The sequence below is a fragment of the Rhamphochromis longiceps genome, linkage group LG5, assembly GCF_057381845.1.
Source record: "Rhamphochromis longiceps isolate RC_006_pf linkage group LG5, R_longiceps_female_GT1.1, whole genome shotgun sequence".
NCBI classification, from domain to species: domain Eukaryota; kingdom Metazoa; phylum Chordata; class Actinopteri; order Cichliformes; family Cichlidae; genus Rhamphochromis; species Rhamphochromis longiceps.
Genome location: NC_140561.1, coordinates 39,534,867 through 39,554,342, shown reverse-complemented (window position 1 = coordinate 39,554,342; position 19,476 = coordinate 39,534,867). Strand labels below are relative to the sequence as shown.

Here is a 19,476-nt window from a genome sequence, read left to right as displayed (position 1 = left end):
TTCTTGTTTATTGTGGGTTGGTCCACAGTGATGAATTTAAAATGGTCGAGTACTTTAACCACAACAAAGTGCAGCATATAGAAGCTTTACGTGGCACCAGGCTCAATCTCAGAGCAGGAGAAGCACACATACTTTCTTTGATAAAGTCTTTAAAAAGTCAGCTAATAAGACAAGTTAAAGCAGCTTTAACTCAGATATTTAACTATATTTAACTCAGATATAACTCTGCACATTTTTATTAAACCTTCTTGGAAAAACTGCAGGCACATGGAGTCAGACTGGAAACAGGTCTGTGAAGGTTTTTGTGGAGGAAGAGAGGAGGAGTAGGAGAGTCTCCACTACTTAGGTCAGGTTGATGCAGCTCCTCAGGTTAGCAAAGCGTCCTTGAGCGAGATGCCCCAAAATAATGTGATGTTTCATTTGTGTGATCAACGATGTGATGCATGGATGGAATAAAGGGCGCTTTGATGCAGTCTGTGCTTTACAGTGTTTATCAACCACAAACTTATTTTAACGTCAGGTTTATTTATCCAGAGAAAAAGAAGCTCTTTAGATTTACATGATGTGGCGTCTCTTCACATCATAACTACAGTTAATACATGTTGTAGTGTTTGGACATTTTTAAATCAGTTTTAATTCAGTAACTTATCACCACAGCAAACACGACTCATCACTAAATCAATAAATTCAAAGTTTTATTGATTTACAGCAGGGTTGGTTCCCTAAAACAACACTGGTCACAATGCATGGAGAGAGGAAAGAAAAAAATACGGTGGAAATACAAATATTAGAACGCACACAAATTACAACCAGTTATTGCCTCTTCCAGCTGATAATTTTGGATGAGAAGGTTTTCCAAGCTTCGACAGTTGTGGGTCGAGCTTTATTTAATCCTGCAGTGGTAAGTTCAAGGTTAACGATACAAAGAAAACATCCAATCAAGAATGATTTCAAATGTCAGGACTGAACTAGTGCTTTGTAATTATCTTCTTTGTGGATGAGAATCCTGCAAACAAGATTTTGCATTGTATTTGTTTTAAGGAGATGTCAGAGGAATCATTAAGGAGACAAAGATCAGGGTTGAGGATATAAAAAACTTCCAGTACCTCAGATAACACAGAGTTCACAAAGCCCCAAAAGTCAGATATAACTGGACAGTCCCAAAACATGTGAAACATGTGTAAGAACATGTGTAAGAACATGTGTAAGAGCCTGGTGATGAATCGTTGCACATGTGACGGTGATACGAAGCCTGTAGCTTCATCTGTGATCTCTTGTAGGGTGTAGTGTAGGTTCTGTGGATGGTTTTGAAATGAATTAGTTGATGTGCCAAGTTCACAGAAGTCAAACTTAGACTAGTCCACACTGTATCCCAGTCTATATCAACCTGTAGTTCTCCCAGTTCCTTAATCCAAGTAGATTCAGTGGGCAGAGGATTTACATCATGTTCGGCTCATTTGTTGTAAATTATGGAAACAGAGGATCTGACAGATTTGGGCAAGATCCAGTCCAGCATGGGATGAGAATGGAGGGGAGAGTCCCAGGGGAAACACATGCTTTTAAATCTGAGCTGCAGGTACAAAAAGTAAGAAGACGCAGGAAGGGAAAAAGTGTCCTTAAGTCCTGAAATGAACGAAGGCCCTGAGCGTCGAACAGATCATCAAAAATGTTTATTCCGGGTGAAGACCAAGAGGGTTGAACAAATGCTGCCACACAGTAATTTTAAATTATGCCAAAGTGGTGAACTTTTACAAAATTACACTGGATCACATAACCGTGGATCTATTTTCAAATTCACACCTTTTTTAAACAATGAGAGCTCTGATTCTACAAACCTGTGCATTGATACAGTAAAGATCTGCAGATGATTGCAGGTCCAGAATCAAGAAGCTGCTGGAAAGAAGTGTTAACCAACATGGGGCTCTCATGACTATAATGTTGTTCTAACATTTAACAGTGCAACCAGAATTTAAAAAGTTGTAAATAAAAACAGAGCACAGGGATCTGCACACCGCACAACAAGAGGTGACACAAGGCTGAGTGAGAAACAGCAGGAGGAACAGTTGGTAAAACGGAAGCAGGTCAGTGATGTGATCAGGTGTAAAAAGATGATCTTACAGAGGCAGAGGTTCATCAGTCTGCTAAAACCTTCGTTTGCAGCGCCACCACCGGCTCCATCGCCTGCAGCCACCATGCTGCCACCGGGTCTCGTCTTGACCCAGCCAGAGGTGTCGCCATGCCTGGTCTCATCCTGCCTGCCAAGCCCTGTCCACGTCCAGCACGTCCACGTCCACGTCCGGGGCCTGTCAAGACAGCCCGTCCACGGAAACCCACCAAACCACCCAAGGTGTCACATTTCGCATTCACACTATCGTCGACCACCTGCAAAGCCACCCGAGGGTTTTCGTACACGCCCATGTCACCGCCAGCCAAGCTGTCCAAGTGTGGTCAGTCATGCCCGCTTAGCCACCGCCACATACCACGTGGTCGGCCCCCTGAACATTTGAACTATGGACCGTTGTGCCCTCGACCTCCAGGTCGGCCCCCTGAAAGGTTGAAGAACTGTCTGCTGAGCTTCAGTGTCTTTCACAGACTTTTGTGTTGCACTATTTCATGAGCTCCAGGTTTTTTGACTTTGGTCAGTTTCAGTCTGTCATGTTATCATATGTAAGGGTGCAATAGAAGTGTTATAAAGTGTGACTCACAGCCTTCAGCTGAATTATAAAAACACACAGTGTCTCATTTAGCTTAATCAACAGGTAGACTTCAGATTTTATGACATAACGCGTCATTCACAACAGCTTAAATAACTGTTAGAGCCTTTTTATATCCGGCAATAAAATGTTTACTGAGAACCTGAGAATGTGGGCGTGGTTACAGTTTGTGTCCAAAGAAATTCAAAGCATAAAGTGAGCTATGATTCATCCACCCACTGAGCTGAGCTATAACCCTATTATGGTCTCCACAGGAAGCTGAAATGCTTTTATAAGACTTAATGCATGTGGTTTTTACGTCTGTAAACCTGATCCCAGAGATTTCCTGCTGACAGTTTACAGGAAGTCAGCTGTGAATGTAAACCTTCATTTGGACAGATGGTTTTTCATGTCCTACTGTCTTCCTCAGAAATCAATATGAATATAAATTTTCATTATTTCAGACTTTTGTTTTACATGTTTTATAACACAGATTTTGTACTTTTTAAAACACGTTTCCCTCTTTTTATCTTTTTATTATTGTTATTTTTACAGATTTCAGAAAATCCCGGCACTCCCACTTTTCCTCTGAATGACACACCTGTGAAGAAATTAGATTTCACAACAAGCTGACTGTGTACAGAAGCCCTGATTTCCCAGATGTCACAGCCTGTGGAATAACAGCCTTGTACGTCGGCCTTTGTACAGCACGTTATCTTGACTTCATAAAGAATCTGTAGGCGTAGAAGTTTCCAGTGACAGTTGTGGACTGAAGGTTGGTATCATGAAACTCACTCATCTCTACTACATGCCAGCATCAGGGTGAAAATAACAGAAACAAAGGCAAACAGATCTTCAGCTGTTGGCAGCAGTTGTGTTTAAACTGAGTCGAGTACTTTGACCAGAACAAAGTACCAGGAAACAGGGTCTGATTTATCGTTCGTATGTGCCATATAATCAAAGTGCTTCTCGGATATCATATAAGGCTGCATGAGTTTGTGAGTGTGTTCAAAAAAAGTGCTGACCAAGTGTGGTCAGTCGTGCCCACATGAGCCCATTTACCACTAAGATTTGATGCTGTTGACAGATTTGTTCTTCTTAAACGTCTTTTTCATGTTTAGGAGCCTCAAACCTGAAGTTATGTCAAGTTTATTCATCCAGACAATAAAGCTCTTTGGAAGATTATTATTGTTATTTTATGAATGATAATACAACAAAATTGCTCTCCTGTTGCACAGTACTAATTACATTTTAAGAAGGAATTGATAATAAAAAAGGATGCAATGAAAAACTACAGAAAGCCCAGTGGTGAGATTAAAATCAGTCAGTATAATAGCAACAGGTGCAATGTGATTTTGTGAGGACTGATTTGGATAAAAGTCAGTGTGTACTAGCACTAACTGTGTCATTTTTAAAGGCTGCGTGAAAATCCCGGGCAGGTTAGTGCAGGATAAACTTCCTGTTTTTTCCTCTATAATCTTCCTTCTTTTTCTCTGCTGATGTTCTAATGAACTGATTCAATCTGAGTACAATTAGAATTAGAATTAGACTCAAATAAAGTTTTTATTCAAATCTACTGACATCATTTTATTGTTACATTAATGTAGCACAAGTTTCAGTTAGCTTTGCACAGAAATAGCTGGCAGTAATGTAGTCCAAGCAGATACTTTTTACTTTGAGTACATTTCAGAGCTGGTACTTCAACTTTTACTGAATACTTTTTAACACTAGTATCTGTACTTCTACTTAAGTACAGAATATCTGTACTTTTGCCATTTCATCAGCCGTTCAGCTGTAACCTTTCCTACCTGTCCTGAAAGAGTGGGTGGTATACTGATGGGTCTGGAATTACTTCCTCATTTATGAAGAGGCGTTACAATAATGGTTTCTGATGTACAGGGATCATACCTTTAATGACTGATTCACACTGGTCAGGTATAACAGTCTGTCCACTGACATCTGACGTGAACAGCACTGATCATCTCTTCTTTGTCCTCAAAGTTGATGTTAGAAGCAAAGAAAAAGTTTAATGATTTGAGTGATCGTCATCCCGTGTGGTCCGATGCAACAGACAAACTACTGTAGCTCAAACTGCCATAAGGTTTCATGCTGGTTCTGATAGACAGTGTATCGCAGTATGTTGTGTATGGGGCAGACAGTCAGGGTGCCCACGCTGACCCCTGCTCACCACTGAAAGCACCAACAATGGCCACGTGAGCATCAGAAGTGGACCATGAAGCAATGGAGGAAAGTGGTCTGGTCTGATCAATCACGTGTTCTTTAACATCATGTGGACGACGGGGTTTGGATCATCGCTTACCTGGAAAACACCTGGCACCAGTATGCACTATGGGATAAAAGGTGACTTGGAGGACGCAGTGTGTGGTGCTTTGAGCAATGTCCTGGTAGGAAACTTTAAGTCCTGCCATCAAGGCAGATTTACTTTTGCATGTAACATCTGTGTGATTTGGTGAACAAACAAGTCTGATCCATGGAGGCCAAACCTCACAGCTTACAGGACTGAAAGGATCAGTTGATATCATAATATTGTGATCGCAGCTTTTTTATTTGTATGAGTCCTGGTGGGTTAATGTGCCAGAGCACATTATAACGTGGTTTTTAAAGGCAAAAGTGTTTATAGTTGCTTCAAATGGCAAATCTTAAAGCTAGAACTAAAATAAAAGCTGAATGGATGTGGTGGCGTTTTGCTGCCATGGTTTGGATCAAAATTGTTCTCACTGATGGTCAAACTCCTGTAAAGATGAATAAAGTTATTCTTTAAACATAGATGTTTAGGAAATATCTAAAAAATATTCAGAGCAAAATGTTTCTGTTCTGATGGGGGTGAAGTTTTAGATGATTTGGACAGATGTGTACAGATGTGGGCATGTACAGCTCAGCAGGGCTCACTCGTCGCTCTGATGAGGATGAAAATGATGTGACTCACATGTTATGGTCTTCACAGTCACCAGATCATAACCCAGCTGACTTTACTGACGTTTCCTTTAATTAGTTTCATTATATGACCCTAACAGTAAGCTACCTTAGAAGAGCATTCAAACATGATAGTAAATGTACTTAGTTACTTTCCACCACTACAGCTTCCAAATTGCAGCTACAGCCAAACTGTAGGAAAAGACAGAGAGACAAACAAGCTGAATATCCCAGGTCTCATCTTAAATTTGTATTATTAATCACAACTGTTGCATATGATCTATATATAATCTTCCCAGCAGCCCTGATAATGAAGATGATGGTGATGATGCAGCATTAATGAGGTCTGATCGTGCATCTCTGCAGGATGGAGACAACACCCTCAGATGCTGCGCACCTCTTTGATTCAGCTGCAATAAAGATCCAGGAGGATGTAATCACATGACATCCTCAGTATTGATTGGTGCAGTGTTGGCGTAACATGCTCCAAAGGAATGTGTAACTTTAATCACGTTACATTTTTCAGTAATCCAATTTCAGTTATAAATATAGTAGCTTGTTGCTTCTATTACAAAGGTTCTTCAGTTATCTGAACACTGGCTGGGTACAAAGGGGGGGGGGGGGGGGAAGTCAAGTTTTTCCTTCCTGGTTGTTCACACTGCAATCAGAGTAATTTAGTTCATGTGCAGAAGGTGGTGGTGTGATCTACAGCTTTTCAGGAGTCAAGATATGGACATCAATTTTAGTTTTATAGCACAAAAGGACATTCTAATGTGAAGCTAGCCAAGAACCCAGAGTGATGTTAAAGCAGTGAGTGCTGACCCGAGCCCAGGAGCCAGACCCTGAACTTCAACTGATGAGCAGTCAGGCTGTGTCCTCATTAGGCAAGGGACTTGTGTTAGTTAAATAGTAATTATGCGACAATACAGGTGATGCAAACGTAATGTAACAAATGAATTTCTCTGGCAAGTAACTAACTAAGGTAAAGCGCTTTGAGGGGCAGCACCTCATAGCGAAGAATCATATGTTAAGGTCTTCACAGTCATCCATTGCTGTGGAAGTCATCTGAGGAGGAAGCATCGCTTTAACACCGTTGGAACATCACTAATGAACAGTTACCAACTGCTGACAGAGAAGCACTCATCCCAACACACCCTGTCAGTTGATAACTTCTATCTTCCTTTCCAAAGGTTTGAAGACACAGTACATAAAAAAGTCACAAGAGTTTATTTTCATGTTTTTTGTACACTTGCAGAAATCTTTAAGCACTTTGTGAAATAACTTTATAATACACAATCATCAGTTACAGCAGAAACACACTTACAGTACAATTGCAGTATCATTCATCCGCAGCATATGAGCAAGTTCAATAAGGAAGTTCTGTAATCACTGTGTGTTCAGCTGCTAGTCTGACCACTACCACATTCTGTCAATACTGACATCATTATTCTAGTCCAATCATCTTCTTGCACACTATCTTTAAGCCAATGAGCTTGCATGATTTAAATCTGTGTGCTCTGTATTCTCCCTTCTGGACTCTCAATTATGTACCCCACCTACTCCCCATCTCCACATCACCCAGTCACTCTGAGTCACTGGGATAACTGGGATTCCATTCTGCCATAAGATTATCATAGTCTAATTATCAATAAAACTGATTAATTTCTCAATAAATCATATTAAGTTCTCCCAAAGGATCTCTCCTTAATGAAATACTTTTATATATAAAAAAAAAAGAAGCATACAGGCTCGTTTAAGATAATAGCAAAGCGATATGCATACTAAAGGAGGCACATTATACAGAGGTTCACCTACATTTAGAGCAGTTTCAGGGCTAAGTTCACCTTTGTTTTATCAGTTTAAGTCGGCTGATTCAGTGTGAGCTGCTGAATGTATTTCAGTCACTGAGCAATTTTATTTAACATGTTCACAATTCACCTTCAGATATTCATTCACACATAATCAAATGAACTGCTATGCAAAATGCAGTGTAACTCAATGAAAGGCTGAATTTCAACCTTTTCTTTCAAAATTCAAAAAAATTCAAAACAGTGATTTAATGCTCTTTGAAATTTGTTTGAAATGAATTTGCAAACTGATGATGATTCAGTTAATCAATGACGACACAATGTTCTCCCTACATAGGCTGCATTTGTAAGTTAAAAGTATCAGCATTAGTAATACTGACCCTGTAATGACTTATTATTGGATCAAGATCAAAATTTGCTGTATCCAACAACCACTAAGCTAACACAGCGAGGCAGACAATCTTGTTTCACTGTTGTAGCTTATTGTATGATCCTGCTTCATCATCACATTACTTTTATAAAATGTCAAATTAAAATAAGACAACTTGCATTAAACAGCTCTGGAACAATTTTGAATTCTTCATAAAATTTGTCCAGGAAATAAAGAGTTCTTTATAACACACGAGTTAAACATTCTGGATAAAAGACATGGACACACACGCATGCAAACTCACACTGAAGCAGCTGACTTAAATCCCCAAAATAGAACTGGATTGAGATGTGTGACATGGAGCTTTTCTTCCATCCTTTGCTTCAGAAAACGTCAGGAGAAATTCAGAAGTGGAGAGATAATTCGATGAACTATAACACTTGTCTGTCAGACCCTCCTGGTGCTTTTGATCCCATTCGATTTGCTGTGGAATTGCAGAGAAAAAAAAGCAAAACAAAAAACTAATGAATCTCAATAGAAATTTGTTTTCTTTAAAACAGGGTCAATAAATGAATGTATTATCCTCACATCATGGGTAAGCTGATATTAAAGAAGACGATATTATACAAACTTACCTCGAGCATTGAGTAAAATTACACAACAACTATTCCAATTATTCCAAAAATAACTGAAACAATAGTAGCTCTCATCATCCCAGTCCCAGACGGCTCACCTGAAACACAAAAAAGATGAAGTCACACTCAAGATGTTACAGCAAACATGTACTTAACATAGGTTACAACCTCTGCATCGAAAACATATAAAAGGTGTTATAAAGTATATGGAAACTAATAAGTTAACAGTAAAACATGATTTACTAATGAAACCACAATAGCTAAAATCTCAGTTAAATTAGGAGAGTGTAAATACAAGTGTGTGGAAGTGTTTGACTGGGTCAAAGGAGCTTTCAAAGAAAAGCGTCTGGACTTCTCAGACGCTTTTCTTTGAAAGCTCCTTTGACTACGATGACCTGGATGACTGAGAACCTTCACAGAGAAGTGTTTGACTGTGCTGCCAACACCTGATGATTTATACACTCAAACAAAAATATAAACGCAACACCTTTGTTACTGCTCCCATTCCCCATGGGATGGACGTAGAGACCTAAAATTCATTCATGGGAACTGGTACACGCTGTCGTATACGCCGGTCAAGCACATCCCGAACATGCTCAATGGGTGACATGTCCGGTGAGTATGCTGGCCATGCAAGAACTGGGACATTCTCAGCTGCCATCTGCCCTGAACAATGTGAACCATGATTCATCCGTGAAGCGCACACCTCTCCAACGTGCCAGACGCCATCGAATGTGAGCATTTGCCCACACAAGTCTGTTACGGCGACGAGCTGGAGTCAGGTCAAGACCCCGATGAGGACGACGGGCATGCAGTTGAGCGTCCCTGAGACGGTTTCTGACAGTTTGTGCAGAAATTGTTTGGTTGTGCAAACCAATTGTTCCAGCAGCTGTCTGGGTGGCTGGTCTCAGACGATCTTGGAAGTGAACCTGCTGGATGTGGAGGTCCTGGGCTGGTGTGGTTACACGAGGTCTGCGGTTGTGAGGCCGGTTGGATGTGCTGCCATATTCTCTGAAACGCCTGTGGAGACGGCTTATGGTTGAGAAATGAACATTCAATGCACGGGCGACAGATCTGGTTGACATTCCTGCTGTCAGCATGCCAATTGCACGCTCCCTCATTGCTTGTGGCATCTGTGGCATTTTGCTGTGAGACAAAACTGCACATTCCAGGGTGGCCTTTTGTTGTGGGCAGTCTGAGGTACACCTGTGCACTACTCATGATGTCAGATCAGCATCCTGATGTGGCACACCTGTGAGGTGGGATGGATTATCTCAATATAGCAGATGTGCCCACTACCACACATTTGGACTGATTTGTGACCACTGTTTGGGAGGGATGGTTATATTGTGTATCTGGAATGAATTTTAGGTCTCTACGTCCATCCCATGGGGAATGGGAGCAGTAACAAAGGTGTTGCGTTTATATTTTTGTTGAGTGTATATATGGATGTTCAAATTCATGCTGCCAACGGTCATTTTATTCTCTTGTGATCAATCAGATATCTTCAAAACGTTTCAGTCTGTGTGATGAATACATCAATGTTACTGAACTGTATGACTCTGCAGGACAGATCAGATTTTTTTTTATGTTTTAAAGTCCAAGAGTGGATGGAAACTATTGGTGAAACTGCTAAAGAGGCCTAATTTTAAGAGCCACCAGTACCCCCAGCTTCCACTAAATTCATCACTGACTTTGAGTGAAGTTCACTGCATTGCTGAGTGTGTCATGCTCATTTAATACTATTACTTGTTAGGTTTGCAGACCTATAAAGTAAGGGATTTTTTGAAGTATAAAAAACAAAATACTTGCTTAATTTAACTTTAATGTTCTGAAATGTAGGTTTGTTTTTAGTTCTCATCCAAAGTTTTGAAAATCAGGAGACAAATAAAATGTAAAAGTTGCACAAATCGAAACTATTTATATTTAACAGCTAAAGTTATTTTTGCTTTTCATCAAAACAGACTGTCGGGCTCATCAAAATGTGAGCTGAACTAAACCTGCTGCAGCCTGTTGGGCAGTGAGTTTACGGTTGAGTGGAGCGGCAGAAGTAAATGAAAAAGATTAGCTAGAGGCAAAAAAGAACATAATATTGCCACATAGAATGTAGCAGAATAATTATTCTATCTCGATTATGTTCTTTAGAAAGAATAATTGAAATTCAATTATGAGTTTTCAGAGATCTACTATACTAAGTGTTATAGTAGATCTATAACACTTAGATATGACAGACAAATCTTTTAGCTGCATATACACTTATACACAATAGAGTTTAAGCTTCACACCTGTTCTGTTACAATACCTATATAGAGTATTTACCCTGATGATCTGGTACCCTTTACTGCTTTAATATAAAAAGTCAATATAGTTTGGCTTAAAACAAACAAACACTCTTCACTGGACATCCTACACAGTTCAGTTAAAATTGTCACTACGATATGGTGGGAGAATGGCATTTGTCTAAATCTGCGTAGAGCTGGCTGTCCTCACAAACTGAGTGATCATGTAAGATGACAAGTGTGTGTGTGTGTGTGTGTGTGTGTGTGTGTGTGTGGGGGGGGGGGGGGGGGGGGACCAAGACCAATGACCAATGGAATATTTCTAACATTTTGAGTTATTTTCCAGTGTTAGAAAATCAGCACTGCTCAGTGTTAGCCATTGTTAATCTTCAAAACTGACTAGGTTACTTTTAAACATATAACACTGTCAAAAGTGTTAATTTAACACTCAACAGTGTTGTATTTAACACTCAGAGGTGTGGACCCATATAGACACTCTCCAGTGTTAATTTAACACTGGAGATTTTGCTGTGTACAGAGTGTCAAAGAGAGCCCCTGTTGAATCAGGCTCATACTAAATATCCTGTGAAATTTGCCCAAACACACGTGGGTAAAGGTCAACTGGCAGAAGGTTCTTTGGCTATCAGACTAGATGCTTTGTTTCACAAACACCAAACACTGCTCATCACCACAAACACACCATCTCCACTGTGGTGGTAGCAGCATTGTGCTTTTGGGATGCTTCTCAGTAGCTCTGGAACGCTTTAATATGTAGAGGGGAATATGGATGCAGAAATATAACACTAAATCCTGGAGGATAATGTCACTTACAAGAGAACTGCAACTTGGGAAAAGATTTATTTTCCAGCTGGACGATCCCAAGCATATGGCAAAAGCTAGACAGACAAGGTTCTAGATTAGCCAAATCAAAACCTAGATCTCAATCCAATCAACAATTTGTGGTTGGACTTGAAAAGAACCGTTTATGCCCGATCCTTAAATAACTTGACTAAGCTTGAGATTTTTTTGCAAGAAAGATTGCTGATGGTCCAGCCCGATGGAGACATATCCATACAGACTCAGTGCTGTGGTTTGAGCTTAAAGTGCATCTACTGAATACTAACCTAAAGGGGGTTAATATTTATGAAATCACTTCTTTTAACTTACATATTTATATTTTTTAACTGAACTCAGTGGTATGTCCAGTGAGTTGGAAATCTTTTTGTAGCCATCTCTTGACTTATACTTTTCAGTGAGCTGTTCTAGCAGGAATACCAAAGAACCAGAGACTTACCACTCAAACGGATATAGATTTGCTTTTGTGCCTGATGGTAGATTTCCTTCTGTGTGGCGACACAGCGATAGCGGTCAGTTTTTTTCACAGTAGCTTTGAGGGTGATGGAGAAACGATCTCCTATTTTAGAGACCTGTGGCTTTTCAGAAAGAATGGTTTGATTCTTACTGTCCCACCACTCCACTGAAGGTTCAGGGGAAGCATTCTTAACATCACACTCAAGCAACGCCCAGTGATCTTCTTCTTCAAGGTTTGTAACAGAAGGCTGTGAAGCTGCACCTGTGAACACATAAAAGATAGATTATGTAAGAACAATGGTAGTTTGTCCCTTATTTTTTTCTGTTCAGCTACTCTGACAGAGCTTTTGCAACTGTGGCCCCAAGAATCTCTCCTCTTCCTCTGAGCTTGAGATCTGTGGACTCAGTAAGTCTCTTAAAAACAACTAAAAACTCACCTTTTGGTTTGTTTTGTTTTAAATGCCTTGGCATTTCTTTGTGAAACTATTTGTGATCTTTATCTTGAAAGGTGATATATAAATAAAATTGTACTTACTTACTTACTCTGAGTGCAGATGTAGGTGGTTTGTTTGAGAACAAAAGTAGAGTACTGCCATACCTTATAGCTTATAAGGTAGTTTTCTGCTGGACTGAACAGCTATGTCTAACGAACACATGTCTGACAACACATTGCCTCGATCAATAACAGATTTGTGGTTACTGAACTAATAATGAATTAATTAATGTATCAAAAATAAAAACTCTATAAATATTTATATATACAAATACAACTAAAACTGGTTTAATATTTCTCTGAACTGTTCATAAAAAATAATCAGTAAATGCTTTGCAAGGTTCTAACCAAAACAGTAAAGTAAAGCTGGTTTAAGTTCATATACACACACAGAATGTGACCAACAGTGACGTCATTTCAAACGTGACTCACCTGAGACGTTTCGGACCTTTAATATGCCCTCTGAAAGGAAACAAACACACATGTTAGAGGTGACTGTGTTATCATCAACTTGGCAGTCAGTTTGAACAGTCGTGCGTCTGATATATAAGGAAGAATTAACATTTATTCATTAAGTTATAGTTTATTTTATTTATTCCAATTTATTTTGTTTATTGAACCCTATGGACAACTCAGATCTTTGATAAGTAGACAGGCGCATGATGCACATGGGAAAGTCTCAGCTTTGTTCACTAAATATTGCAAATTTCACTGCAGGTGTGCTGTGGGGGTGAGAGCCTGCCAGATGTGCATGCTGACTGTTTCATCTGTAAATAATCAGCTGATTTATAACAGCACTCACCAACAACAAGCTCAATGCGGGATGTTTTTACACTGGGCTGGGTCACTGGAAAACTACAGGTGTAGATTCCGTTGTCCTCCAGCTTAGTTTTATTCATTCTTATGGAGGCGTTGCCGTGCTTCAGCTGTTCTGGAAAATGTGAGACTCGACCTTTGAATTCATCATCTTGACCTTTGCTATAAGTGCTGGGATCAAACATGAACACCTCCTTTAGAGGAACTGTTCCTTCCTTCTTCCAGACAAACAGTTCTTTCTCTATGTTCTGATTGGTGCTGAGGGAGCAGGGTAAAATGACATCATCATCTTCCATCACAATCACTCTGCTGTCAGGTGGTCCTGAAAGACAAAACTTGAATTAAACAATGTGTTCAGATACAAAGTGATGAGGATATAATGAGAGTCATTTATGAGTCAGAGACAGCCAATCAGAAGAAACTTCACGCTTGATTTTTACTAATCATGAACTTAAAAAAGTTTAATTAAAAAAAAAGAGAAGAAAAGCCACAAGAATATAATCAGCAAACTTTTTCACTATAAAAATCTTATATTTTAGCTCAGTTCCCCTTCATAAAAACAAACTGATTAAACTGGTCTGGACAAAAATGATGGTACCTCTAGAAAAGAGTAAAAATAAGATGACTATAGGGACCTTAAACCGAGGTGTGTCCTGTAACTATTGTCAGATATCTTCTTACTTGTAATCAGTCGGCCTATTTAAAGGGTGAAAAGTAGTTAATGTGCTGTTTGATGTTCCTGCACCGCACTGAACATGAACCACAGTGAGCTAAGGACAGAGCTGTCTCAGGTGATGTGACTGACAATTAAAGACAAGCATGTTAAAGGTAAACGCTATAAGACTGTCTCCAAGCAGCTTGATGCTTCTGTGAATACAGAACAATATACTGTATCATTCATGTTTTTAGGGACACCCTGAACATGAACGCAAGAGGAAATCTGATGACAAATTTCATCAATAAGTTCCAAGAGATAAGAGATTAGAGGTGAACTCCAGGTGAAGTAAAGTGTCAAATCACACCAGCTGTTACTGTTTGAGCTAAAGTGGACTTAATGGAAGACGACCGAGGAGGACACCAGTGTTAAAAGCAAATCACAAAAAGCATGAATGGAATTTGCCATTTAGTCATTTTCTACAATGTCACATCAGCTCAGATGCAAAAATAAGGCTTATAAAGAAAATGACACAGCGCCTGCTCTGAAACATGGAGGAGCCTCGGTTATGTTCTTGGGCTTGCTTTGGTGCATCTGGCACAGCGGGTCTTGAAATCTCAAGAGTATCAAGGCATCCTGGAGTGAAATGTTGTCTCCAAAAGGCACCCTTCAAACCTGAGACAGTTGAAGCAGTTTTCTCCTGAGGAGCGTCGACGAGTGCAGACGTCTCACTAACAGTTACAAAACTCGCTTCATTACAATGATCGCCTCCGAAGGTTGTGTAGTAAAGTAATTAAGGGGACCATTTTTGTCCAGAACAATTTCATTTTTTAATCATTCTGCTGAACCACAATTCAAAAGCAGTGTCTGGTTTTCATGAGTCAATTTTCAGTAAATGTTTATTGTCAGTTTAAAGTTTCTTTCTTTCTTTTTAATTGAAGGGTCCACATCTGTGTATTTGATGACACTGAAAAATGATTCTTTTTGTGTTTCCTGTATTATTCATCCTCTTCAGTCTCACAAATACTGAGTCCCAGTATCTCAGCTGTAACAGTTTTCTATGAGAGTTTATGCCAGGCGTTCAGGGCAGCTATTTTTGTTAGCACACAGACACGCTCTAATCACACAGCAATAATCAATAACATCAACAGCTTCAAAAACACAAAGTGTTCAAATATCTAATTTTCATCTTTTGGGCACTCAGCAGAGTCTCTGACAGCACAGCTCAAATCCAAAGTCCTCGTCCTGCTCTCTGCTCTCCTTCCTCTTTTCAGCAGTACGTTTTTACTTTGCTTGTTAAACATAATTTCAAATGCTGCTAACTGCTCTATAAGACACTCACTGAACAAAGTGCTGCATCACTGACAGAACACAGAGGGCGAGGTCCATTAAAGTGAACTCTCTCTCTCTTTCGGGAAATGGACTTCTGCTAATATGACTGAATCCGCTTGATGCGGTATCTTTACACAAACGACTGCATGTGAAGTAGAGGCACACTCCTTGATAGTCACTTTGACTGGCTCCTTCCTGCCTTTAGTGCTTCTTCCCCATCACACATTGTGCTTTGTGTGCAGAGGTGACAGAGGTGGAGAGGAAAGTGAACAAACGTGAGATTCTTAGAAACAGACGTGCATGTGCAGTACAGACCTCATCCGTTTCCTGAAGAAGACGAAACTTGACTTTCTCGCTCAAACATGACTAAAAAACAGACAAATATCTAAACTACTGTTGTTACCACAAAGCTGTGTGGAAAGATTGTAAACTCATTTCTTAATTTATGATTTGGTGCAAAGATCTTCACACTTTTGTGTTTATGGGGAAAACAAACACAGTTGTGGGCTCAGGAGAATTTGGCAAGATAACAAGAAATGGATTAAACTCATAAACATCCAGCAGGTCACCAGTGAGCCACATGTGCTGGTGTTAGGTGTAGACCGGCTTTTAACTACACGCTAAACAAGCAGAGTTTCAGAAAGTGTCTCATGAGCATTTTGGTCTTGCAGTTCTTCTGGGATGATATTTCTATTTAAGTGTGGCAAGTGCATAAAAAATTCATATAAAGAGATAAAAGTGAACATAACCCTGCCTCTAACCAGGTCACTGGTGACCATGTGGCTCATCAGAGGTTAACGAAAGTTTCTGTGACAGCAGGTTTCTTCATTTCCACTTGATGAAATATCACCAATTCAGGCAGCAACAGTTTCAACGCTGTGAGGCCAAAAATGTTTCACTGATAAAGATTTGAAACACATCCAAGCTGTGTCCTTTTCACCAGCTGAGCTCTCAAAACTTTCCTGCCAGTTTGAACCTGCACACCGCAGTCAGTAACAGCCTCATGTTAATGGGCCACAGAGTGTTTTAACTCTGACTGTAGAAAACCTCAGGAAATGGAGCCTAGTGTTCGTCTTTTTAATCATATTAATCCTACCAGGTCTCTTCACTCATTGAATCACTCGCTCTGAGAACTGGGACTAAAACACAAACAGACCCTGAAAGAGTTAAAAAACTAAATAAAATTATATGTTATGCATGAGAGACCTGTGGATGAGTAAAAGCCAACATCCACACTGACAGCATCCAGCAACTCAGCGCAACATCAGCAGAACACAGCTGCTATTGAGACTGGAGATCCAGAGCCCACAGCTCAGTGGGAACAGGGTTGGACTGGTAATCTGGCCCGATGGGTCAATTTTCTTTTCCTTGTCGATATAATTATTCAGGCCACCTTCTCTGTGCACTGGTGCACGTTGCAGAACAGAGTTTAGTGTGGATGACGTGTTTGATAAAGATGGACAAAGAAAAGAAAAAATACGTGGAGCTGAAAAGCTGAGAGAGAAACAGGAAAAGAAAATGGAAACAGATGCAGCCAAATGTGAGACGTTAATAGTCAGGGCTGCTGCACCGTCACCAGCAGTACCACCAACACTTTTAACAAACCCTGGAGGCTCCACATAGGTTAGCACTAGCTAACAACATTAACTGCCATCACCCCTGTCTGTAGTTGGGCCAGATTGTTGGGGTAGAAGTGAAGGACAGAGACACAAAGACCTATTCTAGTTACCCAAGTCCTGCTAAGTAATGCATCTTTTAAACAGAAAATAATGTGATTATATGACTAATTGTTCGATTTACTTGTTTTTTTGCATGCACCACTCAGTGTTATCATTGCTTCATGTGCACATATTTAACCTGGGTGACTGATCATGGTGGGTCACCTGGGCCAAAATTGCCAGCGACAATTTTTTGTCCAAGTCCGGCTCTGAGTGGGATCAATAGTGAGCAGCATGGAGATAATGAGCTGAACCTGGAAGAAGAGTGGATCTGAACTAGATGATGTCCAGCCACCTCCAATCACAGATGCATCTACTGAGCTGAAGATGGAGATTGTGCCCAAACTCAAGGTAACCACCCAACTGAGAGCACAAGTCCCCAGGCTTACAATATCAGAGGAGATGCTCAGAGATGTGAACATTGACCTGGGCAAAAGGACGGCACAGAGGCTCTGATCATACTAGAACCAGAACAGGATAGCGTACAGTGAGCACCACAACCAAGAAGCTGGGAAAGTGTAGAAGAACATCTGTGCTGCATTGAAGTCCAAATGTCCTGATGGGAGACACCACCAATGATGGTTGAGAACAGCAGGGCTGTGGTTCTGAGGGACAAGCAGCTGCTGAACAACCAACCAGATACTGTGGTGGGTAACAAGGAGCAGAAGACTGCAGGTGTGACAGAAGACAGTGACAGGAAGAAGGAGTGTGAGGAAAAAAGAGTACAGGAGCCAAAGAGCTCCAACTCTGAAACAGGAAGAGAGACAGAGTGAGAGAGAGAGAGTGTGTGTGGTTAATTATTCTCTATTCTATGAGTCAGTTTATTGATGTCGACCCACTTTAAGAGAACATAAAACTTTAGATGCATTAAAAAATCGCATTCAGACACAAACAAACGTCACACCGTGTCAGCAGGATGAAAGCAGAAATGTGTTTACAGGTTAAAACACGTCAGGATGGAATAATGAGCATCTCTGGTAACTGATCATAAACACTAAAGAGAATAGTTTCGGTTCATTGTTGAAGATGCTGCACATTAATCTGCCCTCTCATTGTTTTACTCTAAAACGCGGCTGCGTTAAAAGCTGATGTCACAGGTGTAGACTCCGCAGTCATCCACCCACTAACGCAGCAGCCTGAGCAGCGTTAAAGCTCCATCCGCTGCTGTGAAACGTGACTGCGCCTGCACACATGATCAGTCTAAATCAATCAGTTTCTTACCGGATTCAGCACCAAACGTCAGTCCGGACAAAGTCAGGAAACAGAAGCTCAGAAACAGAAGTGGTGGAAGCTCCATGTCTGCAGAAACCCTCTGAGGATTAAACGTTACAGCATCTCTTTTTTTAAAAAGAAAAAAAAAGAAAAAGCTCGGAGCCACTCCCCCTCCCGCACTGACGCACTCCAAAACACTTTGAGTTTCTATTCTCTTAAAGCAGTAAACCATTACTGCACTTCCGGTGTATGTATATGTCGCAACATCAGCGCCTTTTAGATTGAACTTGTTTAACAGCGACAATTACACAGAAACGCGGAGAGAAGAAAGATTAATGAGCAGAGATGGCAGATTATTGTAAAAAGGTTAGGCTGAGGTAAAGAGAAAGGACGCTCCCACCACGGAATCTGCAGCCTTTAAGGTCAAAGACAGGGCAGGGATAGCTCAGTAGGTAGAGTGGTGGCCCCCTGATCGGAAGGTCGGGGATTCAATTCCCCTGAGCAGCTACCCTGAGGTACCCCTGAGCAAGGTACCGTCCCTACACACTGCTCCCTGGGTACCCAATGGCTGCCCACTACTTCATTGAGTGAATGGGTTAAATGCAGAGAGGAATTTCCCCACGGGGATCAATAAAGTACACTTTCTTTCAAAAAAAAAAAAAAAAGGGTCAAAGACAGCTGCAGGTTTTTTTTTTTTTTTACACTAATATGACCTATATGATGAAAACACACACACACACACACACACACACAAACCACACACACACACACACACACACAAACCACACACACACACACACACACACACACACAAACCACACACACACACACACACACACTGAGGCTGTTCCTGCTCCTCCTCGTAATAAATTCAGATTAACCAGGTTGTTCATCTAATACAATAAAGACTAAAACCGTGTTGCACAAATGGAAACATAAATGTAAAGCGCTCACACAGATTCATGCAGGGTTCTGGACACTAAACTACAGCACAGAGCTTTTCCTCTCATATTGCTGATTTCTCTGCAGCATCTCTCTTACTTCTTCTAACCTTTTCATATTTTTCTAATATTATAATTTTAGTCTTTATTTGTAAATTCAGCTGCTGTTGCTATGATGACTGTGATTGGTTGGATGTTTCCAACGCCACCTCTTTCACATGAACACGCTCATGCTCAGAAACTTACAGACTTTGGGTCAACTTAGCTGATAACCAGCTT

At 40.4% G+C, this 19,476-nt stretch overlaps 1 protein-coding gene across 1 annotated transcript; it reads right to left on the bottom strand.

Annotated features, from left to right (window-relative positions):
- Nucleotides 1–6,856: 6,856 nt before the first annotated feature.
- On the bottom strand, nucleotides 6,857–18,400 carry LOC146670629 (butyrophilin-like protein 10). Its single transcript, XM_085407644.1, has 5 exons — nucleotides 18,266–18,400; nucleotides 13,326–13,661; nucleotides 12,014–12,292; nucleotides 8,441–8,538; nucleotides 6,857–8,289 (listed from the first exon to the last, which is right to left on the bottom strand). The coding sequence occupies exons 1-4, from the start codon at nucleotides 18,339–18,341 to the stop codon at nucleotides 8,459–8,461; spliced, it is 771 nt and encodes a 256-aa protein (XP_085263770.1). The 5' UTR covers nucleotides 18,342–18,400; the 3' UTR covers nucleotides 6,857–8,289; nucleotides 8,441–8,458.
- Between the last annotated feature and the right edge of the window lie 1,076 nt (nucleotides 18,401–19,476).

Bases quoted from the DNA above. Each gene is read 5' to 3' on its own strand.
- LOC146670629 (XM_085407644.1), bottom strand. From the start codon at position 18,341: ATGGAGCTTCCACCACTTCTGTTTCTGAGCTTCTGTTTCCTGACTTTG. The intron at 13,662-18,265 runs GTAAGAAACTGA...TTTGTCTTTCAG, and splicing joins GACGTTTGGTGCTGAATCCG to GACCACCTGACAGCAGAGTG. The intron at 8,539-12,013 runs GTAAGTCTCTGG...TTTGTGTTTCAG, and splicing joins AATCTATATCCGTTTGAGTG to GTGAGCCGTCTGGGACTGGG.